The sequence below is a fragment of the Chiroxiphia lanceolata genome, chromosome 14 (genome assembly GCF_009829145.1).
Source record: "Chiroxiphia lanceolata isolate bChiLan1 chromosome 14, bChiLan1.pri, whole genome shotgun sequence".
Taxonomy (NCBI): Eukaryota; Metazoa; Chordata; class Aves; order Passeriformes; family Pipridae; genus Chiroxiphia; species Chiroxiphia lanceolata.
In genome coordinates, this window is record NC_045650.1 from 1,783,796 (window position 1) to 1,808,717 (window position 24,922).

Genomic DNA, 24,922 nt, shown 5'->3' on the forward strand with positions numbered 1-24,922 from the left:
TGAAAATAAACCCTAGCCAATGTGGCTAGGCTCCCAAGGAAGTGACAAGCGTGGCATGACTGTAATCTAGTCTAGTCGTGCAGACTGTGAGCAGTTACAAACAGCACAGAACCCTGGGGAAAACTGCTCTCCTGGGGTGACACCCTGCTGAGAGTGATGCTGCTTGTGGCCTTCTCCTTGGTGTGGTTTATCCTCATTCTCAATCTTAATGCCAAAAGAGTTGCTTCCAGAGTCACTTTACAGACAGTGCATTGCTGCTCTGTTGGCAGAGATCAGGGTCTTGTGAGCCATCTGTCCCGTAAGAAACAATACTGCCTCGTCAGGGAGATGGTGAGGACGATATCCTGCAAGTATATCTGTGATTTAGCAGCTCTGTGCAGACATCCAGGGAAGACAGGCACATAAAAAGCACAGCTTTTATCAGGAATGCACAGGTTGGAAGAAACACCAAGCAGCCAAGAACATTTTGCAGGTAGATGCTGTTTGGGTAAATTAAGGAATTAGTCACCTTTCTTCTTCGCAGGTTCAGTGCTCTCTCTTCCTTTTGTGTGCAATAAATCCCAATTTTGATGTATTTCTACAGTGATCTAACCTATGTTTTGTGGAGGAGCCAGGAAAACACAAACCAAGTGATGTTCAGGGAGAGCAGAAGAGCAGTTGATAAAACTGTGGGTGCATGGAAAGGAGAGGCCACAGCTACTGCCTTGTAGGGCCCACACATTGTCTCATGGCTCATTCCTTTGCCAGAATTACAACTGACAGAATCCTGAGAGATGTACAAAGGACAGGAGGGGGACAGAGGTCTGTGGCACCCCAGGAACTTTCAGCAGGTTCCAGACACCAGTTGTGAGGGCTAGCTGGAAGGGAGCAGCAACAAGGAGCCCTTACAGAGCCTTGGAGGGGAGAGGAAATGAATGTCAAGAGAGAAAAAGAAAACTGGTAGAGACAGCTGTGATATTTACCGCCTTGGGGGTGATTTTCATTAACCTGCAAGATCTTCTTCTCAACAGAGATCAGACTGAAAAGGAGAAAGCGAGGCTGTGTCAGAAGAAACCTGAGAGGGAGAGGGAGGAGGGAGAAAGGGAAGACACAATGTCCTCTCAAGAGAATCCAGTAGAGAAAAAGTAATGCCCTGTACTGGTCTGTGGGTCCAACAGTGAAGACAGACCCAGGGGCAAGGTATTTGTTAACTGTTTTCTTTTTAACCTGTTTTCTTTTTAAGGTTTGAAAAACATTAATAATTTAAGTAGTTTATTATTCATTAGCGTAATTAGGAATACATAAGTCTAAACTCACTGAAAACAGAATTAACAAATTAACAGGTGCAGGAATTTGGAAGCAAGAGGTTTGGGAAAACAGAGCTTGAAAATTTCGGCATTAAATAGAGCAGTGAAATTGTGCCAAGCCTTATTTATGGATTTGTGCATTTCCTTTGCATAGGTCTACTCCTGTAGCCAGAGGAATAGAGCTCAATTTAAACATGAACCCCCTGCAGTTATACTGTAGCTGAGCCTAAAACCCAAAGCATACAAAATAAAATTCCTCTGAAGAAAAATTGATGTCTGAGGTGTCTTGAATGAACGCTTAACTGAACAGGGAAGCAAACTGCAAAATTAAAACCCAAAGAAAATGAGAGAAAATTTTAGAATAGTATTTTGATGGAAGAATATAAATAAAGAAAAAGCAGCAACATTAAGGTGTACCATAGACAAGAGCTTGGGGAGGAAAAAAAAAGCATCCTATGCCCATCTAAGATGTTCCCCTTAGAAAGACCAAGAACTGATTTCCAAGATTATGTCCTGCAGGTTTTTCAATATGTGACAGAGTAACTCTGTGGGATATTTAAAATAAGGTTTTCCCTAGTAAGATAGGACATTTCTAGTTTTTATCATCACTTCTTGTACAACCTTTTGTGGGACAGAACTGCTGCCCTCCATCAGGGCATGGGTCCCAGGAGAGGGGGGGCACTGCTGTGAGTTTGGAAAAGGGCACCAGAAGGCTTCTGCTGTCAGTTTATGGGGCAGAAGGATGTCTGCAAACGTGAGCCCAGGGAAGAGAGACCACAGTACTGCTGTTAACCACTGTGGCTGCCTGGATGGTGAGGGGCAGGTGTGGGCAAAACTCCTGCTTGGCTCTCTTTTTACAGGAGGCAGGAGGAGGGCAGGGGAAGAGCATTTCCCATCCCTGCAAAGGGGCTCAGTGACACAGCTTCCCTGGAGCACTCTGACTCCAGACCACTCTGGCATTGAGGTGCCTCAATGGGCACCAAAGATCTGTTACACCTATTAAGCTGTATGTATATAATATATATGTGTATCTGTATTTCTGGGTGTTTCTGGCTGGTTGTCACTTGCTGTCACAAAAGGATGAAACCAGTAAGTTCTGTTTGCTGCATATTTCCAGTCCACACAACTAGAGGATGAGTGCTGTTCATCCTTTTAAAAGTCCTTTTAGATCTGTGGCTGAACAGCCACGTAAGAGCTGGGTGTTATTGGGAGCCAAAGGGCACAAAGCAAGAATGCAACGATTAAGAAATAACATGGTTGCTCCTACAAATCTCTGACCCAAATCTCTGATTTTATAGGAATGATCTGGAGGTTGAACAGACAAGTTTTATGCTGGAGATATTATTCAGGAACCTTTTTAGGGCATTAATAGAAGCAAATATCTGATTCTCTGTGTTTCTTCACTTACAAGCAATATAACAGTGTTACTCCTCTTCCAGGTCTTATGTCTGTGCAGCATTTTTTGATGTCTTTTGAATTTGCCTGCTTAACACCCTTGAGAACAACGTTTTTCCACTTTAAATGAATGTGTTTTTATTGCCTGCAACCCTTCTGCAGGCCTTCAAAAACTGTCCAGTCTGCAGTTCTAGGCTCTTTCCTGAGCTATCTTAATGAATTAAGGTTTGTTTTTGCTTCTTTATTTTATCTTCAGACTATTCTGTTTATTATCATTGTCAGAAGAAGCTCCCTCCCACATCCTTTCTATGAAGATTTCTTTTTACTGTATGGCATTTCCACCTCTCCATAAAATATCTTGCTTTACTGCACAGCCAAGGCAGTTGTTTTGTCGAGGGACCATCTCTGCAGAGATAGCAGTGAAGAATGGTAGGACCAGGGCTGACCTGTGCAAAACCATGACTGAGACAAACTGTGATTGCCCTGCCACTGCAATCTGTAATGCTTAGTCTCCATCATTTTAAAATACATGCGGCAAAACCTTTTGCTTGCAGACATGTTTCTCCTTCTCATCTCTACAACCCTCCAGGTGGCTCAGACTACAGGATTTGCTGGTGGTGTGCTGGAACTAGACAGGGTTCAACCTCGTGGGGAAACTGCATAGAGAGGGGACTGTGTCCTACATCAGCTGGAGCTGCTGCAAGAGAGACAATCCCCCCATGCCAGGTTGGAGGTGGTGAAGGAGAGGATAATCTCCCCACAAGAAGCTGTGCTGTATTCAGATCAGCTATCTGCTCTAGCTACTTCAAATATTTGGATTTTTCAGATTTTTCTTCCTCTGCCTGGAAGCCCCTAAAAAAATCTTTCCTTCTCCTGTGAAGGTTTTAGAAAGGAGAGATGTCTGAAAGCTTGTTCCCTTTCCACAGAGTGCAGGCATACAAGTGTCACTGCCAGGCACCAGCACCCCCATGGGAGCAGAGCAGCTGGTACTCTCCTTTTGGTCCCATTTATGAAAACGACTGCAAAATGCACGTGGTGTGGCACAGGTTCCTTGTCTTCCTGTCCCCAGTATTCTTCATATGCAATGAATTTGGTTTTTAATTCCTCCATATTTACCGTGGTTTGGAATTTAACTCAGGGAAACAGAATTCATGGTCTTGCACGTTTTCATCTCTGCTTCAACAGCTACAGCAGCCAGAGATTACAAGCACAGGCACGGAAGCAGTGGACACAGAGCCCGGAGATGATAATGATGCCATGCTACATTAGTGCTGCATTAGCAGATAAGACAACAGGATGGCACGCTTGACAGTATTTCTCAGTTCAGTTGACATCTCTTTTTTGTTATTAGATGGTGGAAAATGAATAGATAGCCCATCTCAAAAAAGTAGGGGACAGAGCAATGACGTCAGACAGACAAAATGAGCTTTCTGTTCTGCCTGCATTTGTAAAGATACGTACTATGAATATATTCCGGGGTTGTTTGGTTTTTTAAGCTCCTCACAATGGTACGTTTTTATTTATTGTCAGCTGCATGATGGCTGTGTGGAAAGAAGTGGGACAATTGCAAGCTGTATATACTTCACTGTAATAGTAGCTAAAAGCACATTCTGCAGCCATTCCATCACCATTTTAATAACTTCAACAGTTTTAGTAGCCGAGACTGATTTTTGTTGAAGGAATGCTGAAGTATTCCAGGGATGGGTCAATACTCCCCCCTCCTTTCGTCTCACAAATAGGAACTTTGCAATTGGCTCAACACCAGAGGTTTTTGCTGTTATCCTTCCTGTTAAGGCATACTGGAAGCTGTGTCTTGCTTTCAGGACAGATGGAATCAAATCTGAGATACCTACACTCTGCAAAGAGCCCTCTGGCAGAGCTGGAGATAGACAAGGATGTTGCATGCCCTGATCCCAAGGATGACTCTTGGCCCATGTTCTGCATGGTTGTTTGGGCTGTGTGTGAGACACAACGACAAGGAGTGGATGTCCTGTGTATTATTATGGTCAGGTGAGAATACTGAGACCAAAAGTGTTGTTTTTCCCCACTTTCACGTTTCAGATCTTGGTAGAAGCACTGAATTTAGTGCATCTCCTGTCCTAGGCAGTGTTGAAAATGAAAACGAGCGTTACCAACTAACGTGTGTCTGTGTGAAGCCACACAACATCTTAAATCACAGTCTCTCTCAATCCATCCCAAAATCCAGGTGCTTAGTGCAGAGCACTGCTTGCAGACTCAGTTCTCAGCCTCTCTCAGTCCTGGCAGGACACGGAACAGAAAGGATCTCTTGTAATTTTGGCCGTCCTAGGAATGGATCAGGTCCACACTGCTCTAGCCCTAGAGTGCATCGTCTGCTTCCAGAAGCTGCAACTGCCCATCCCAGCACTGTTCCTAGAGGAAACATCAGCTAAAGAAGATGGTCTTTCTAACCCTTACATCCAAAACAATGTGATTACTCACTGATTTCTGGGTGTTACGCAGGACAAACATCATGAGGCAGGGCTGTGGTGGCTTTCAGAGATTTAAATCTGTTTTGTGACTTACATACTTTGATCTCATAGAGGTTTGGAATGTACTCTAGGTGGAGGGATAGTCCAAACTATCCCTTTTTTGGCTTCTCAGAAGTGCCAGTGGATTGGTGCCTCTCACCCAAATGGTTTTTCCAGCCCTACATTCCCTACTTTGGGCCAGAGCCCTTCACAGTTGGCCCTGAACTGCCTTACAAGCTACATTGCATCTTAGTAATTTGAATCCATGCCCTTGTCTCATTTACAGCTTACTGCAGGTTGTCTGTGTGTCAGCATCACGATGCTGTGAGATCCTGCCTCACACGGCCTGAACTCTGCTGCCTCTGCAGTTTGGAACTAGCCTGGCATTTTTCAGGCAGGAGAAAGGCAGTGCTGCTACTCCAGTGCTTTCATAAAGCATCAGCATTTGCCTTATAGCAGCACCAAGGAGTCTGTACCAATGATCTGGAACTTTGCTCCTGAACAAATGCAGGATCCTGATGAAATGATAAAGTGTTTGAACAAGTGAAAAATTGCTGTGGATATTTCAAAGAGGCAAAACTCACTGTGCTGGGCCCTGTCCAGTACCTACCAAACACTTCTCAGAATTATGCATCACCCTCAAGGAGAAGAGAGGGAAAACACAACAACAGACACTGTGGCTAAACCAGAGACATGTCAGTCATCCTTGAAAAAAACAGTGGAAGTGGAAGTCAACTCATTTAATAGGGTATGAAGAATATGCCCCTGTTCCCACCAGGAGTGAGTGAGTGGGAGTTGTGTGGGGCTGAATTACTGGCTGGGGTTAAACAGGACAACAGAGCAGGATGCCTGAGTAGAGGGGATGAGGCTCACCAAGGCCCTGCCCTCCTGAGTTGCATTTCTGGCCTAACCTGAAATAGAGCCAAGACCAGTCAGTCCCCTGCACTAGGCTGTCCCAGCCAAAAATTACCACAGGAGAAGTGCTGGTTGTGTCTGAGTCCAGTGGCTCAGCTCCATTCTGCTTGCAGTGTGTCCTCACCCACCAGGGAACAGGCCCTCAGAGAGGTGAAAGGGGGCTCTGGCACCCCTTCCCATGCAGGACTGACCTGCAGAGCTGTGCATCCCAAAGCACCATGGCCCTGCTGGAGGAGCTGGAGGGAGGGATGCAGCCAGACACCCCTCTGTGGGGATCTGTCTGCATCCCTCCCCTCTGCCCTGGACCACTTTGCAGCTCCTGATGGCACATCCCCTCTGGAACCTGCAAGAACAAGCTGCTCTTCACACACTGGCACTCTGTTGCCAAAAAGGGCTTAATCCTGGGCCTTGACTGAAGCTGAAGTCTAGGGAGATGCAGGATGCACTGTTGCTTCAACAGTTTGGTAACAGGCAGGTCCTGCGCCTTTGGTTCTTTCTTTTGGGTACACTGATAACTCCTCTGACTGCACTGCAGGGCAGGGTGCCTGCTTTGTGTCTGTTTTTTATTACAGAGCTGCTCTCCCCGTGTCCAGCCCAGCGTGGCTGAGGAGTCTGCCTGACATTTCAGCGTCGTTAACACCCCATCAGTGCAGTGTGAAACGTGCCTGTAGGCCAGCACTGGGGAAGTGTCCATCTGGAATCTGTCCCTGATGTGGATCTAAATAACATGAGAGCCTATCCCTGGACATTTGGGAAGCTCTGCTGTGGGAAGAGGAGGCTTGTAGGAGTCCTAAGTATTTGAGGCTTCTGATGTGGTCTAGCTGTCGGTATCCCAAACTCTCTGTCCATGAATTATGCTCTGGCTGGTGGAGGAGATGTAGGGGAGGATCCCCTATTGCAAAGGGAGCTTGCTCATCTTTGACCAGAAGGAGCCTCACTGCTTTGCAAGATGAAACAAAGCTGAAGCTTAGAGCAAGGAGCATATATATATGTATATATAAGCACATATACATAAATATACACATACAGAAATATGCACACACATATATGTATCCCATGTATGGTTGGTCTAGACTCATCAATTGATTAGGCAGTGGAAGAGATGTACCCCAAAGAGCTGGCCTTTCCAAATCAGACATATATATCTTTAATTATTGTCACCCTCCTCGGGAAGTTAAGAGTTGCAGAGCTGGGACTTGAGTCAAATTGTGACATTTTGAGTTACTGGCAAAGAATTTTCTTTTGGCTTCTGTAAATTTTATGATCTGAAGTTCGAGGTTGTCTTCTTTTGCAAACACTGCTTGGATTAGAGGGTTATGTGCCACACCACAAGGCCTATATGGATTCTTACCTATGCCTGAGGTGATGAGGAGTGCAAATTTTTCTCTGCATATTTTAAGGACATATCCTCCAATGTGAATCATGAATGACTGCAGCCTTGCATTTGTACCACACATGCTATTAGTCTCTCCCATTTGCTCATCTTGGGCAGTGAAACTAGATTACTCATCCCTGATGTTATTAGCTGTTGGTTTCTCATTTTTTGTGTTGTACTACAGCCCTACAAGCTTTGGAAAGCACTTATTCCAGGGAATGATATATCTTATATAACTTATAAGCTGAATATGAACTTCCTGAGATCATCAGGCCTTTGCTAAATGGAATTTGCACAGCCATAGGCACCAGAAGGTCATTACAATTTTATGATTTTCAAATACTTCTGAGGTTGTGTGTTTATTCAGTCATGGGTCTTTTTGCATTTAAAAGCATCAGAAAAAATTTCTGCTTCTGGTGGTGTGATGCAGAGACATCATGAGAAGCAATGAGACTTAGGGTTGTAATCTGGTTCCCACCGAACCAGAAAAATCAATTTTCTGGAAGAAGAGGGTATCTTTGGAGAAGAAAAGGAATAGTAAAAGGTTACAAAGTTGGTTTTATTTCCTCATACTGGGCTTAGCCAGGCATTATTAGTAAATAAGATCTAGAGCACTTAAAAGAAGGATCCAATCACAAATTCAGTTGGTCCATTAGCTACATGTAATATTATTTACCTAAGTGGCCCTTCTGGACCATTTCATAACTCAGGTTTATAACCTTTTCTTAAAAAGATCAACAGTACTGAGCACGCAGTGTGTGAACACGATGAAAGAGGCCATTTTCACAGTTATGGGCCATGATTTCCAGACCTGGAGTCCAGATTAGAATTGCAAAATGAGGAAAATACTGTGTCTGAAATACAAAAAGGGAGAAATAGCCACAGAAAGAAGGAAGGAAGGAAGGAAGCAGTTAAGCAAGATGTGTTGCAAAGGATCAGTTCTTTTATTGAGCTGATACAACTAGAAAGTGCAGGTGGGTTTTACAGCACATAAACCCTTCTGCAGATCCGACAGAGAAGATGTAGTGACATTTAAAGCCACACAAAGAGTTTTGCCAACATGTGTCAGAGTGAATCTCCAGTGGGAGGGAACAACCAGCCACTCTGTGCAGCTTGGCAGATGGGGGGGTTTGTTGTCTGCTCCGATGTGTGATGTGAGTTGGCTGCTCGTAGAGAGTCCCATCAAGTGGGAAAGGTAACTCTTTTCTATTGATCTTGTGTTCAAGATCCATGTTTGATTAGTTCCTCAGGTTGTCAGATGCTCATACCAGCTCGGAGCAGTGAGTTCTGATAGCTGAACTCTATACCAGTACAAGTCTCTGCTGCTCTCATTACAGAGGGAACTCAGCCATCAGGAGCAATGGTACTTTTCCACCTCTGAGTCAGCAGCAGAAAAAGTCAGATGATGATAAAAGCAAATAAAATCCAGGAAGGTCCTATTTTATAATGAGCCTAGAGGTACATGGATATAAACTGGCACTGGCTCATTCCTTTACAGTTATCCCTTTTAATACAGGTCCTTCTGATTCCCGTGAGACAGTGGCGCGTGGGAGCATGTTGTGCATGTAAGGTGGAGTGGCTCAGCTGCTAACAGATCCTAAAAGAATTTGTAGTGACAACTCATGGCATTTTTAGTGGCAAAAGGCAGTGCTGTTGAGTGACCTTTGCCTGCCTGTCTTCATTAACCATCTCTCTAACTAATGGTTGCTACTCACTGCTTCTCCCCTGCTCTTCTTTTTCCTTGCCCCCTCCTCACTGCTGCTTGCCCATTGCTCAGGCTGCCCCCCCAGCCTTTGCCTGTGTCACCACATAACTCTCCAGATTCTGCAATTTTCATCATGTTCTCTCTCTAACAAGAAAATGAGAAAAGAAAGCTCATTTTTTCCCTTTCCCCCTTGGTGTTGAAGCGATCACTGGTTCAGCTGGGCATGATACATGAGTGTGATGAGCTGATCATTTGGTACTGAGTTGTGCTGGAGAGTGGGAGACTCACAGGGGTGTTGAGGACAGTGCAGTGTCTTGGAGAGTGCTGATTGCAGATGTCATACAGATGGTGGCAGGTATAAAGCCACTTCTTTATTTTCAGCCAAAGCCATTGTTTCCAACCCTTGACTTGAGTAATACCATTCCCTTGTGGTTGTAACATCTCCATTCCCCAAGTCCAGTCCAAAAGCAGGCAGCAGGAGATTCCAACAGACCTGCCTGTGGCAGCTGTGACTCTTCAGAGTGAAAGCCCTGTTGGTGTAGGGGATAGATAGGTCTGAAGTGAGTGGTGAAAGATGCAGAGAAATTTTTGCAGTGATAGAAAAACCATTTTAAGTTATTAGACAAAGTAATGTGGCCAGAAACCTTCCTTTTCCAAGCCAGACAAGCTGTTTCTGCCAGTTATGGCTGCTTTTTAGGGGCTAAAACTCTGATTTCTGTGTCAGGCAACACAGAAGTGGTGTTAGGCTGAAATGGCTTGGAGATTTAGACTTATAGTTCAGGGAGAAGGACATCCCAGCTGGAGAGTGGTGATAGAGTCCAAACTGAGTGTGAAGTCCTCTTCCTGTATCTTTTGTAGTTTATTATGTTTATATAGTTCTCTTGTTTCTCTATACCTGTTTGTGCTACAGGTATCACCACTGCATTAGCCAGTCATTGAATATTGTCTGAGGCATCTTTAATCAGGCATAGACTGGAAATACTTTCTTTGCCCCAAATATTAACTCAAGTAGCAGAAAATGCCTCTCTGTGAAGATAATTCATATGGAAAACATGCATTTTCAGGCTGTCTGCACAGATTCCAAAATTTTAACGTTTCTATTTTTGTAACCTTTTAAGAACATCATTGCTGCTTCTCTCTGGGCAGCACCTATGTATTGCCTACCCCTTCTCTTCCCTGGATTTCATCAATATTTTTGTCATTTTTTAACTGTTAAGCCAGACACATGACCAGTCTGGGACAAACAAGTGGTCTAGGGTCTACCAGCATTGTCTGCTTCACCAAGAGATGTTGCCTCCGGGAGACTGGTGGTATTGAGAAGCAAGAGCTAGAGCAGGGATCCTTGTTCATTCCATCCACAGGTTTGACTCATGCTCTAATAGACAATCCTGAAGGAGAACGACATCAGGTTTGGAAGATTCATCTGTAATTGTGCTGGATCTCTGGCTGAGGGACAGCTCAACAGCAAAAGGTTTTGCTGAAATCTTCCATGTAATCCAGGCAGGGTGTTTTGGTTTTTGGGGTTTTTTTGATACTGCATGCTCTCATTTACAAACCCAGTCAGCAGCATGTGTTTGCTAGGCTATGCAGTGTTGGCATGTGAAGAATTCAGGAAAATCATTCAGGAAAATCAATCATCAGTCTAGTTTCATTGCAGCTTCTTATGTGCTTGAAGTATTTACAAAATGCTTTCTTGGACTGGGGTTGTACTGGGAGATGAGATTCCACTGAGGAGTTAAGATATCTGAAGCTTTCTTTTCTTTCTACAAAACTGTTGGAAAGGAAAGGGATTCAGTTCTGGCATGATGTTTCATAAGGTGACATTTGTTATAACTCACTGCAAATGTTACTCAGCATCTACAAAGTGTTCAATTAAACTGAAGAGCAGTGAAAAATTCCACTTTAGTAGCTGCACTTATTACCAGAATCCCTCAGGTTTTTTGGAGCCAACATATTCCCCCTGGAGACTTCTACGCAGTGACTACTGTCCCCTGTGACCAGTCCTGCTGATTGGTGTTCCCTGCTCCCATCAGCCAGATTGTCACACTTGGACAAAATTTCCCTTCCCCTTTGGGTTTATCCTTACTTTCCCAAAGATCTCTTTGGTCATTAGTTGTTAGCAGACCTGTGCTTCATCCTTTTGTGTCCTGTTAATATCTCAGTGGGAATTAGCTGGACCCCTCATAAATAACATTTTCAAAAACAAAATTTGAAAATGACCTGTGATCCTCGATCCTTTTGAAAATCAGAGTCCTTGGTTATTGAAACTTGAGGCTTCTGAGTCACTGCGACTGTTCCTTAGTTCTAAAAGCTTTAGTGGCATAATATTTCCGTAGAAAATAAGCCAATATATTTATAGTTTCTATTCAGATTATAGTCCTTCTGCCTCAAATGCCTTTGTGTGTGCCTTGAGATTGAAACGTTGGATTCTATGATTCTGTATGTGCAGAGATGTGTGAGCAGTATGGGAGTAACTCTGGATATGTAACAAACAAACTTTTCTTGCACTTGTAGGAAACTGGGATACTGAGTGAGCACATTTTCTGAGGTGCCAAACTGGCTGTTACAGATCTCTGGCTCCCCAGGAAGTTTGCAGATGCAGCTTTGCTGTGTGCTACAGCCACCCACTGTTTTGCAGTGTCAGCTGGGCTGGAGCTCAGATCCACCCACTCCCACCGTACCAGGCCCATTACTCTGGAGCTGAAGGCAAAATGCAAATGTGTGAGCTCTGTGGAACACGGCTTCCCTACGGCAGGAGGAGATGGAAACGAGAACCCATGGCCTTGCGCTCCCAATTCCCCATCAGAACCACAGGAACCTCCCTTTTTCCCTGGATAGGGCACTAAAATGGAACAAAACTCTGGCTAATTTGCTGCAGGAAGCCATTGAGCTTTGTGCAAGGAGATAGAACAAGCAGTCCAATTAGTTATAGCTGCTGGTGTCCCCTGGTCCTGACTTGGTGTGGTTTATCAATGCCCAACAGAGGTAGACAACACTAGTTCCTTTTTTCCTTACCTGTGAATACCTGTCGAGCCCATGTTTCCTATTACTCCAGTCACCTGTTAGGCTCTTAAGGAACCATAATTCATTCAGTTTGCTGCACTTGTTCCAGGGCACAATTTACTTCTTGTTTTCCTAGACCTAAAAACAACATCACAGCCTTTGGAGAGCAAGGGTGGGGGCTTTCTACATCAGCCTGTCTTTAGGTCCTATTTATAAATGAGGAGAGTGAGAAAATATGTTTAAAAACATTCAAGCTTTAAAAATAAAACTGCGACCTAGTCAAAGAGTAAACATTAAGGAAAAATAAAGACCTATTTTAAGAGATGGAAGCAGAGAAGAAGCAGCAAAAATATTCAAAATGAATCTATTACTGTAAATAGGAGGGCGTAAATCAGCAGCTTCTATCACTGGCAGTTCAGAGATGCTGAGGACCTGCACCATCAGTGAAAAAGGAGGAATTGAAAAAAATATTGAGTGGGAAATAAAGCAAAGATGAGAAATCCACCTATTTGCACATGTGATAGGTTATCCATAAACAAGATCGTGCTTCCAACCAGATAAAAGAAATCAATGGCATAGTGTTTAAGCGAGATTAAAAAATACACTGAGCGTCTGTCATTCTACATTCCTCTCCTGAGCAGTGGTGTCACCTTTATGCTTTCAGAAAGCCCTTTAATGTGGGGTTGCTCAGGGGGTGTTATGGTCACCATGTTGAGAATAAAACATCTTAAAAAGGGATCGGAAGCTTTTACTGTGATGGACCTTTGGAAGTTTGTCCCCTCCATGTCTGTTTTGTCACTTATATGCAGTTCTTCTCCCGCACAGGTTGCCCAGTCACTATGAACAATGGCCCAGCTATACTACAAAAAGGTAAATTACTCACCATACAGAGACCGGATCCCGCTACAGATCGTGCGGGCAGAGGCAGAGCTGTCGGCGGAGGAGAAAGCCTACCTCAGTGCTGTGGAGAAGGGGGACTATGCCAGTGTGAAACATGCCCTGCAAGAGGCAGAGATCTACTACAACATCAACATCAACTGTATGGATCCTCTCGGTCGCAGTGCCCTTTTAATAGCCATAGAGAATGAAAACCTGGAGATCATGGAGCTGCTGCTGAGCCACAGCGTGTACGTGGGCGACGCGCTGCTCTACGCGATACGCAAAGAGGTGGTGGGAGCTGTGGAGCTGCTGCTGAACTACAGGAAGCCGAGCGGTGAAAAACAGGTCAGTTTAGTGTTCCTGTTCAACTTTAAGCTATTATCCTGTGTTAGGAGAGTGGTACTGCACAGAGAGGTGCAGTGCAGCACTCGTAAAGCACAGTCCTTGGTGCAGGTCCATTGCTTTAAATGCCCGGAGCAGATGTGGGCAGTCACGTTTGGATGCATATTTTCCAGTCTGAACAAACATTTTCTGTGTGACTTAAACACTCAGCGTTTTCTGTTTCACTCAGTGTTCTTTCCAGCCCTACGGTGTTTGTGGACATACTGATTTACAGGTTGATTTATAGATGAGTACTTTCTAAAGGAATTTGTGGCTTTCTGAAATTACATTACAACCCGTAAATGTGAACTATTGCCATGCTGTTGTACTGATATTAAGTGGAATTGCTTTTCATAAGTAAATTCTGAAAGCACACGTGCTTGTAAATAACTAAAAGCAAGCAAAAGTCTCCTAGGTTTCAGTCCTTTGCTGTAGTGCAGACATACCATCTTGGTCTCCCTCTCCAGGGAGCTCTAGGGAAGAAATTCTGAGGCAGAACATAACGTTACAGCAAGAGCTAAGCTGCTGTATAGCTGAGCAATGAACAACTGTGACTTGTAGGAAGGATCCTTAGCTACAAAGCCATTCCTAAGTTACATAAGGATCTTTGTGAAAACCCTGTCACTTCAAGTGTGACATATCACACTACCCCAGCTGTGTTTTCTGGTTTTCTTCTTGTCATTTGTAAATATTCCTGCCAATAATTGGAATAAGTTAAGTACATTACTGACCACTGACAATTTTTTGCATATTCATTGCTTTAGAGAGGAACATCCAAAACTTGGGTAATCCTTATATAGCGAGTCTCCTTTTGTAGGCAACACATCCCCCTGTGTGTGAAGGAAGAAAATGATTAATACCAGTCAATCATAGAGGAAAACATTTTCAGTGGATAGGCCCCTTAGTACATAGTTTTTCAACAGTCATTTTGTGTAGCCAAAGCAAACAATAAGGATCAACCCTGACAGCATTCAAGAGTCCTCAGCTTAATATTTAGAAAAGCAGCATTCTGCATGCTGTAGCAATGTGATTCTAATGTGTGATTTAAAAACTAATCTCTTCTATCAGACCGAGAAATTGAAATGATAGTACTGGGTTTTAGTCCGACAAAATATAAGTAGCAAAATATGGACCACACATGGAGAATGAGCCATTTTTAACTTAGTCTTCTAGCAATTCGAGCATCCTACAGCTCAACAGAAAGCAGAACAGAAGTTTTTTTCAGTGGCAATGAGGAACTGCCAGTAATTATTGCAGGTTAATGACAAGTTTCTCCTGAAATATCATGGAAAGCAAGCGATAGGATTCCTGTGGATTTCTGTGACATCTCTTGCATAGCAAAACTTGTGTTCACTCTAATTCATAGCCTTGCTGGGTTAACTGGGCAGAGATAAAGGTCCATGAAATAAAGTTGATTTATTGCAGCTGAAATTCAGCTCCAGTGTCTCTAGTTCAGTGATCCATTTCATGGTAGGTCTGTTTAATTTTTTGTTATCTCTGTGCCAGCGTGCAGCTCTCCTTCTGTAGCTAGGATTGTATCTGCTGCAGGGTTTACAACTTGGAGGAGAACACGTGTGGGGGAGAAGGAGATGCGGTGCCAGTTTCAGCTTTATTTACAAGGTTCGTTACAAGACCAGACTTCATTGGTATATTTTAAGCTAGTACTGGCTTGATGCAAGATTCTATGTACAAACTAGGATTAACTTCCCTGGCTGGGTTTCAGGCTCTTCTGTAGACTGCGGGAAGTGTTTGGTGGCAGGGGGCTGCAGGACTGGACTTCCGTTTCAGCAGTTTCACTGATCGTTCATGCAATGATGGTAATTAACATTTATTTCATGTATAGTGATATAACATTAGATGGAGAGAAGTGTTTAGTTAAGCGAAGTTGGGAAAAAGCTTGTCAAATCACAAAGCTAGTATAGGAACACAAGTTCCTGATGCTAATTCCACAGCAGTATCAATGTGCATTCATTAATTATCTTTGCTGGACCCTTTCTCATAAAGTCCTTTAGGAATCCCATGCCTAATTACTTTCACAAAAAGCACCTGATAAATCAGAGCAGCACAGCTTTGTTCTCATCAGCTACTTACATGTTCTAAAACATATAGAAAACACGGGGATTTTGTTGAGTAGTAACACAAATTCACACTTCGTGGAAGGGTTTCTGTCTGGCTGAGAAATTTGTAAGATGGTGTCACAGCACTTCTTATATATCAGGTTTAGTATAATCTATTCATTAAATGTACACAGGGTTCAGTTTCACCAAACAAACCTGAGTGAAAGCAGCTTCTCGGACCACATGTGACAGCTTGTTTCCCATCAGGGGCTGGTTGTCTTTGCTGTACTCCAGGCAAAGGTGCAGAAGCAGCATCTTCTAATTACTCTGTCTTAAATGTTCATTCATCTGAGTCTGGTGTCTGCAAAAACCTGTTCATTCCATTCTCCTGCTGTCTGCTTCTGAGCTGTTATTATTTGCCTCTCTCCCAAAGTCTGGTTTCTCTGACTGCCAGGCACAAAGAGCTATTTGAGTCTGTTCACATCAGCTCAGTTCATTGTTGTCTTTGCATCTCGAAAGCAGCTGAGTAGCATCATTCAGCATAATCCATTTCATGGGCATGTATCTTCTCTCACTCCCACAGCCTTATCCTCGTGCCACAGTCCTGATGGGAAAGTGTTACAGGTTGTGTTATTCCAGCCTCTTATGGGGTCACCGTGACTGTATCTAGTTTGCAAAAGATATGCCCAAAATGAGGTCGAAAACCATGGCCCTTTGACCTGCAAAGCTGCAGGTTCTCTCACCAGCCAGAGTCTCTGCAAGCTGATATGTCCTGGATGCTCCATACCTGTCTCTTGAGAGCTGCCTGAGGGGAATAGTTCTGCTTTTCCCCATGTGATGACCTTTTCAGGGAGCAGAAGTAAAAAAACCCTTTCAAATATAAGAAGTGACCTTTGTTGTGCTCCTTATGTACGAGAATCAGGGTCTCATTGGTGATGTGAGGGACAGGGAGAAAGGGATGAAGAGGCTGGATGGCAGAGGTGCCTGGATCCTGTTATTAAGAGAACTTTTATGAATCATTACTCCGCAAACCTTTGCTAGACTGCTGTTTAAGCACCATTTACTGAAAATGCCATGAGAATGGCAGGGGTAAGTCATAGCCAGTAACTATAACAACACAGCTCCCTCACTGCAGTGTGAGGGGTGTCTCAGGAGAGGAGGAGATTACTCTGTTTACATGTGGAGCATGTGAGAGCCAGGAGCATGAACCTCCTCCCTCCAAAGGCTGCTGCAGAGCACATGATAGATTAGTGTGCTGAGAAGTGATGTGGTAGAGTAGCTGTATTTCCTTTCAGGTTTAGCTCCAAGCAAGACTCATAGGCTATTTTAAGAACTTAAAATTTCTTCTCAAATCCATTCTGTCCACTCTGGACCACTTATGGCCACGGTTTTGTGTACTGCACTGAGTCTCCTGATAAAGATGAGGAGAAGACTTTACCAGTTACAGCCAGAATAATGGCTAATACATTTACTGCTGAAAGACACTGTTGGCTATGGGTGATTTTGGGGTCAATGAGAGAGTTGTCATGGTGCAAACACCTTAGTTTTGCTACCATGGGAAGCAAATGTGCTGATGTGCTTCACTCCCAGCAAAGAGTAAAGCCCAGGCTTTAAATGACCCATCCTTTTTTTCAAATTGGAACTGTTGGAACTCTTCAAACATACCACACCACACTCTGGGGTGGACTCTCACATTTTTCTTTGTGTCTGTGTGCAAGTGTGGTCCTGAGTGGCTGGAAGGTGCCTGTGAGCAGAAGTTGGGGTGCTGAGGCTGCCACAGCCCTGCCCATCCACCACAGCACAGATGGGAGCTTTCGTGGCCTTGGCAGGATGTGGTCTGGACGTGGCATAATGCTAAGACAAGTTCTCAGGGAAATAAAGGAAATTCGATTATCTCCTCAACATAGATTAAGTAACAAAAGAGCTTTTCTAGTTCTGTGATTTTTACAAGTTCACTTGTTATTCCCAAATGTTACATAATTTACTCCAATTAATCCTCCAAGCTTTTTAGACCATAGTTCACTTTGACCAGTCACTTTGTGTTGCTAATTGGTCACTTAAGTCATAGGGTAGTTTGTTTTTCCCCAAATAGATGATAGACATTGGGAAATCAAGCAAAATATTCATCAATATTAAGAGGAACAACAGAATAAACTAGTTTTCATGGAACCTAGAGGGTATGCAAGTGTTGCTCTTCCTGCAGGGATCTGTAGTATTTCCTAGGAAATAAAAGTGAGCCTAATCTGGTGCAATAGTTATTGTTTGATTTTCTGGACAGTTAAGAGGCTGACGTTGTACTGCATAGCAGCAGAGCAGTAATATATGTGTACTTGGCATGGCAATCCACACTCAGTGGTGAGTGGCATGTTATTTTTAAATAAGACAACAAATCACTGAAAGAGTGGTAGACAGAAATAGCAAAATTCAGCATGTGCAGATGCAGTACTGACTTTGGCCCAGGCTTAGTGAGTCAGGTGGCTCGTGTGTTTGGGGGTTGGAAGTTAAATACAAGTAGCCTCTGCATGGGACAGGTCCAACACATACAATGGCAAAACAAGACCTTAATGCTATTCTGTAGGTACACGTGGAAATCAGATATCTGGCTGGGGTCCTATGGGGTTGGAATTAACAGGGAACTTAAAATTACTTCTTTTTTTTTTTTATTCAGTACTACCATGCGAGCAAGGGAATGTATATATGAAGCCTGTTGAACGAATTTGCCTTTCCAGTAAAATCTTGTGTCTCTCAAACTATTTGACCTTTGAGTTTTGTTGCATTTCTTTTTCTAAAAGTCCTCTTAGATATTCTTTTTACTACACAAACATCAATAGAGTGGGTTATGTTTTCAGCCAGGCTGGATTCTGCACCTAAGCTGCACTTAAACGGCGTCTAATTTCCAGCAAAGAGCAGGAAATGCATGTCCAGAGATTCACATTCTCCTACATATTTGATTCACTTTCAATTTATCATTAGTAATAGTTGTATTTCCTGACATTTTAAAGCCGCTGAAATTAGCACAAATTTTCCCTGTGACTCCAGCTGAGGTCTTCAGGGGCATTTTCTTTACAGCTGCTTCTGTGAATTCTTTGAAGCAGCCCCAGTTCTCCACTGTTTATCACAGCTCTCAGTTTGCACAGATCTTGCCTCATTTTTTGCCTTGCTACACAGCACATCAGGCACAGGCTGTGCTGACTGCTGAGCCCTCCTTCCATTCTTTAAGGAGCTCTAATCAGTCATCTGAATTACTGCACATTCATGGTGTAGCCTTAAGCACCTTTCCAGGGTAAAGGTTTTCTTCACATCAGAGCTGACATCGACTGTTCACATAAGGAGGGTACGAGCATCTCTCTGGTATCTGTCGAACTTAGCAATTTGCTCATGGCAGATGGCTCCAAATTAATCTGGCTCACAGATTGGACTACAAATGCAATTCCTCAGTAAAAAGAATAAATAGAAAAGGGATCACAGTATTTATGGCTGTGACTCAGTTTGTTTCGATAGGCCAAAGGCCTTCTGAATCAATGAGACCTCAACAGATCCATATGTATTCCAAAAGAAGGAGCTTTACCGAAACAAACTCTGGAAGAATATGGTTGTGAAGAGGAAATTATAGAGAATAAAAGGCAAGTTTTCAGTCTTAGTTGCTAATCATCAGATACCTGCTGGTGAAAAGTTGATGCCACTTGATAGTGTTAGAGAACTTAAAATTTAACCTCAAAAATCCTCTTTCAGGTGAGCTGATGAGTGAAAATCCACCTTAATCATCATGAAGATATCATAGATCAATAGCCTAGAGACAGTCTTTTGTAAAACAGAAAACAGTGGTTTCATTAAGCCATTTTTTTCTTGCCCAAATCCAGTAACCTTCTTGATACAACGTGGTTTAGCTTAATTTTCCTATTCACACCAGATTCTTGTCCTGCAGTCAGAATCCATTGCAAAGTTTAACTCTTATCACCAACAGCCCTTGATTTCACAGACTTGCTGGTGCTTACTAGATGTGCAAACTCACTGTCAGCCCTGTGCTACCACTGATGGGACTGTTTAAGTCAAAGGAAACAGTTCAGTTCAGTTCTCAGATATCTCATGATATAAAATCTAGATTCTGCAGGCAACTGGGAAGAGAAGAGTTTTAGAAGCAGCTGGTGTTCCTCATACTCTGGCTGAAGGGAATCTGTCTCATCTTCAAGTGAAGTGCAGGCGAGACAGAACAGGTCCTGCCCTGTGGGACCTGGGGTTAGTAGCTGTGGGAAATATTATCCTATCTCCTTCAGTAAAAGGTTTGTGTTTCTTTTAGAGGTGAAGGACAGACCTGGGGACTTCCCAACTAAAATTCCTGATCCCTGCAGTACTGGCTCCTAATCTATAAACTGAGGATAGATATGGGGATATCACTCACATAGAGAATGAACAAAGTCTTGCTTATGTGCTGGTAGCAGATATTCTGGGTGCATGCACCGTCTTTTTCTGGAACCTCGCATGAAGTACAGAGTTATCCCAAAGTGAAGAGTGTAGCCCTTCTGTGACGTTAACCATCACATACCAGCAGTGTTTGTGTTCTTCCTTACTTTATGAAGATCAGCTAATTCAGGGAGTTGTTGCTGAAAACTAGGCATCTGTATCAGGGGTGTCCACAGGCAGGGCCTGTTCTGCTTGAGCTCTGGCTGTCCAGCACTGTAACACAGAGTATGACAGGCTGGTGGGTGTGACAGTACAGGTGCTGTGTCCTTTGCTATGACTCAAGACAGTAATTTCCATGTTAATAGGAGAGCTCCAAAGTGAAAAGGGAAGGCTGAACCTGGTGAGATACACTGATTGACAGCAGTTTCTCAAGAAAAGCAGCAGTTGAGAAGAAAAGGGCCACAAGTTCTCAGTATGGAAATATTTGAAAGGCACAATAAAGAATAAAGGTTGTGTCTGAAAACAGAGGACTAGCTGTTACTGCTCCAAAGCCTAATGGCTCTGTTAGCATCCAAGCTTTTCATTATTTTTATTGATGCAGTAATAATTCACAGCTATAGTTAACATGCCTTTGACATTGGCGGCTGCCTTCAAAATGAATTCCATCTAATTAAACTAAACAATAGAGAAGTCAAAGACCACTCCAGTTAATGACTGCATTTAACCAGAAATTTCTTTCTTCCTTCCCCACTGCCTTGTTCTCTAAATAGTCTTAAGTGTAGGTGAACAAGGTGTGAGGCAAAACAGAGAACTGGGGTGATACATCTCATGGACCTAAGGGGTAGCATCAAGGTTAAGGCTTGCAGGCTACAGTGGCAGCTACCAGGCATCCAGCAGTGGCAATAAGTCACTGGCTCCTTCTCCTGGGTCAGCCTAAAGTCTGTTATTAGTTCCTAGGAGTGCTGAGGGGGTCAGGCCAAGAACTGCCTTACAGCATGTTCAAACGGGTCGTGCTTGTGATTGAATATACAGCCACGTGGAGAAGCTGGGAATGTGCCATTATACAAGATGCTTCCCAGAGAATTATCTTTACTCCGGAGGAGTGATCTCAGCACTTGCCTGCATTGGGCAAACTGTACAGCGTGTTTTCAGTCAGATGCAACATGTTCATGGGATTCAGCTGGATGGATGAACTATTGTAGGGGAACTATTCGTAGGGGAAAAAAATCCTTTTTGTGTTCCTACACAAGTAAACTTGTGGGTTCTCTATAGACCTGTTGATTAAGGGGTTCAGTTTCAAACAAACATATTTTGTTACCTACCCAGCATCCATGAATATGCCTGCTGGACTCACCTGCCTTTGCTCATAAGCCCCAGTTACAGCATCACCTGTTCCCTGACATCACACGACACGTGTTTGCCTCTGGTCTGTATGACTCCCCCAGCCCAGAAGTTTGACCCAGCGGTCTAGATTTACAGATACAGATGTTTGGGAGAGTCTTCCTGGGGCAGTAGTTACAACACATTTTCCAAGGGAAGCTTCTCTCTATGGGGAAATTGAACGTAACAAATTACAGGTTCCTCCAAAACAAAGTCTGGGATCCATAAAAATCTATACAGAACTGCAGGGCAGTTTGGCAGGAGTCTCCCAGCCCTTTCCTGGCTGTTGAATAGGGCTGTGCTTGGGTGGCAAAGCAGAATGTCACCCTTATGGCTTGTTTCTCCCTGTGATGGGCAGTATTTTGGTGGCAACAGTGGGCAGGGATATCAAAAAGGCATTGGCTGAGAACAACATTCTCACTGCTTATCTCTGCATTGCTGCAGCAAGGGAATGCTGTAATCCAAGGTCTTTGCTCTGTCATTGCCTTGGGAGAACATGTTGGAAAACCGCTCCAGCCTGCAGGAGGCTCAGGGCCACGTGCACCGTTGGTATTTAGTTCATGGCAGCGAGAGAGGGCTCGTGTGCTCCACACACACTCCTCAGGCAGACAGATGATGAGGTAGCACCAGGCTCTGCAGCATGAAGGGCATATCATTAGCTAGATTCTTTCAACTTTTAGCACTAGGAATAACGGAGGATGTCACTGTCTTAGTGGGAATAAACAAAGATCACAACCATGCAGATTTTATTCATATGCAAGACCATGCCACCTGTCTAGATTGTAATTTTGTTTCTGTTGCAAACTCTGGGGTCTTTTCATAAGCCACAGTGTCTTCTTGGTTAGTAAAACAATGCCAAAAGCACAACTTAATAGTTAAAATATGTAGTGACTGGACAGCCTCGCTGGTCAGCAAGAGAATAATTTATTATTTATTTCAAGCCTCTTTTTATAGAGGAACTAGTTTTGTTTCTGGTCTGTGAGCTAAGCATCTTCAACCTATCAACAAGCAACACTTGGCCCTATAAAATTACAGTATGCACATTTCTACCTATTAACAACTAATGGCCATCTTTACACCTATCAGCTTTCAACACCCTTTCTTTTCTTCAGTCATTTTCTTGTTCTGGGTCACAAGACCTTTGACTCCACACACCTTGTAGACACTTCCTCCCACCTTCTGCCACATTCTCTTCCTTTCTGGCAATGTCCTCTGCTCAGTTAACCCTTTGTGTGCCTGCTCTGGTCACGATCCTCCACAGAAATGGGAACAGTGACCCCCCTGGTTCGTGAGTACCCCGATGTTTCCTGTGCACCGTCCGACAGCGCTGGGCTGGCAGAAGGTGCAGTCACTCGATCCTCTCTGTGATGGTGTTTTATGAGTAAATCTGATTTTCTTTATCTTTTTTTTTTTTTTAAATAATATGGTCAAATAGGAACACAACTCAAAAAAAAAACCCTCCTTTTTCAAGCCCTGTTAGCAACATATTACCTCATCTAAACTTAATGAAACATCTCTCACCTGCATAAGGTAATAAATTGCAGGAAGAAGGGTGTTTTATGTACAAAGATGACATAAAAGGCTATAGATAACATGTTGATTAACTTATATTAGCACATCTTGTCCTTGTTACCACTAGGAATAGATAATACAGAGACTAGGTAAAATAAATTAAAAAGCTGGACAACTTTCCCTCACAGAATAAAACCTGAAAAATATTAGAAAAATAGTAACCATAATAAAACAAAGATTACCTTGAAGATGGAGGCTGCAGATTTCCAGATAACCATGGACTGTCTTTCACCATGCTTGGGATCAGAGGAAAGCTTATCCATAAAATGAAAAAATATCTAAGGTGAAGCAACATTCCAAGGCCTTTAGAGTAGTTAAGAAATTTATAGGTCTGGATTAAGGAAGCTCTTTAACAAAATTAATTTCCAAACTTAAAAACCACATTAAAAATTAAGACCTAGCCCTAAAAATTTTTACTCAAAACAGCTGCTCCTTTCACAGAATAACTCTTAAAATGGGAATGAAGAAAGGTGGTGGTGGGGGAGAAATGAACAAACAGCATTTTATGATTCCAAATGGGGGGGGAAATCAGCTTCAGGCATATATGAACCTAGGCTGCCTATCCGATATTCAGGAAATAATTCAGTTTACTCCCATGTCAGCAATACTGGACTTACAGGAGTGTTGGTATCAGAGAGTCTCAGGAAACAGCTCCAGCAAGCAGTCACGGAATCTCTGCGTTTTGGAAAGGCTGTGGTAGATCCATAACGTGCTGTGAGCCAAGTCCTCATGTCACTTATGCCACTTCAGGAACTTCATTACTGTCTGGATTTGTAACAGTCCTGAACTTTTGTCCTGTGTTTGTTTTAACTGGAGAAGTGTCATCATTCAGCAAGCCCCAGGCCATGCAAGTGTATGACAGAACCAAGATTCACTGGGTAGTTGGTCACATCACAGAGATAATGTGACAGAACATGTAAGCTGTGACTGCAATGAGCTTCTCAAACATTCTCACACAGATGAGAAGGCAGAACCAGGAGAGGGGGCGGCTGCTTGTGGCACAACACTGGTCTGATTCCTCAAAACACGAGTAGGAGCCCATTAGCCCATCTTCCTGCTGGATTCAGTAGTTCTTAACTGAAGCAAGACAGATGAATTCAGGGCAAAGCAGACTTCAGGCTGCATTTCAGTTCAATTCAAGAGGGTCAAACTCGAGGTAACTCTTTACAGCGTCCAACTGTGACTTGAAGAGTAAGCCCCACTGACTGCACTCTTCCTTCACTCATCAAGTGCCTCATCTCATCTCCTCCACCTGTGTCTGAGGGTGGCTCAGAGGAGAGTGCTCTGTCTGCAATAACTTGCCACAGGCCATTTCAATGTGTATTTGCAAAATCCTTTCCTTGTGAAGGCTTCTCTCCTTATTCCTCTTTTTTAATCCCCAGCAAAGGAGAAGTTATTATGTAGCATCAGCCACAAATGGTGACATCTTTTGAAAATCTTTCTGGCTGTGTTGCATTCCCTAAACACATGACTGAACACAAGCTCTGATGCAGTTCTGCCACTGTCAAGTGCACTAGATTTCAGTTTAGCTCTGAAGACTAATCCCTTGAGTCTACCTCCATTTTTAAACACATGGATAAGAAGCCAAATTAAAACTGGAAGAATCTAGAGCAGATATATCTGTATTGTGCTTTTGTTTACTGGTTATGGAGAAAGCTGTTCAGTTATACAGGTATCACAAATTTAATTTTTCATGTTCTTTCACTAGCAATGCATTATATTATTTAATGACTATTAAAAATTCCGTGATTCTATATCATGCTGGTTTTTATTCAAAGGTGCCTATTTTAGTGTTAATGTGTACCACTCAGTAACCTTGTATCAGCATTTGGCTTGCTACAAGGCACTAAAAAGTACTAATTTTCTCTGTTTTGCAATATTAATCTGAGGGGCAGAAACTTTATTCGGCTTTACAGGCATGGAAGTCACTGAGGAGATTTTAGACCAGAAAGAGCCTTTTCTTCAGATGGATATTTTGTGACAGCTGTGAAGTCAGTGGAATACTTCAATAATAGAGCTTGCTCATAATTACATCTACAACGTGTGCCTTATGCCAAAGTTGCAAAGCTTGTTCATAACCAGCA

General features: G+C 43.2%; 1 protein-coding gene across 2 annotated transcripts in view; it reads left to right on the forward strand.

Annotated features, from left to right (window-relative positions):
- Positions 1-24,922, forward strand: part of TRPC5 (transient receptor potential cation channel subfamily C member 5) — a 103,731-nt gene that overhangs the window by 17,946 nt on the left and 60,863 nt on the right. For both annotated transcript variants that reach the window (XM_032702098.1, XM_032702099.1), the window contains exon 2: positions 12,994-13,392. In XM_032702098.1, coding sequence (XP_032557989.1) covers positions 13,015-13,392 — 378 coding nt within the window. In that variant the 5' untranslated portion in view covers positions 12,994-13,014. The remainder of the gene's footprint in view (positions 1-12,993; positions 13,393-24,922) is intronic.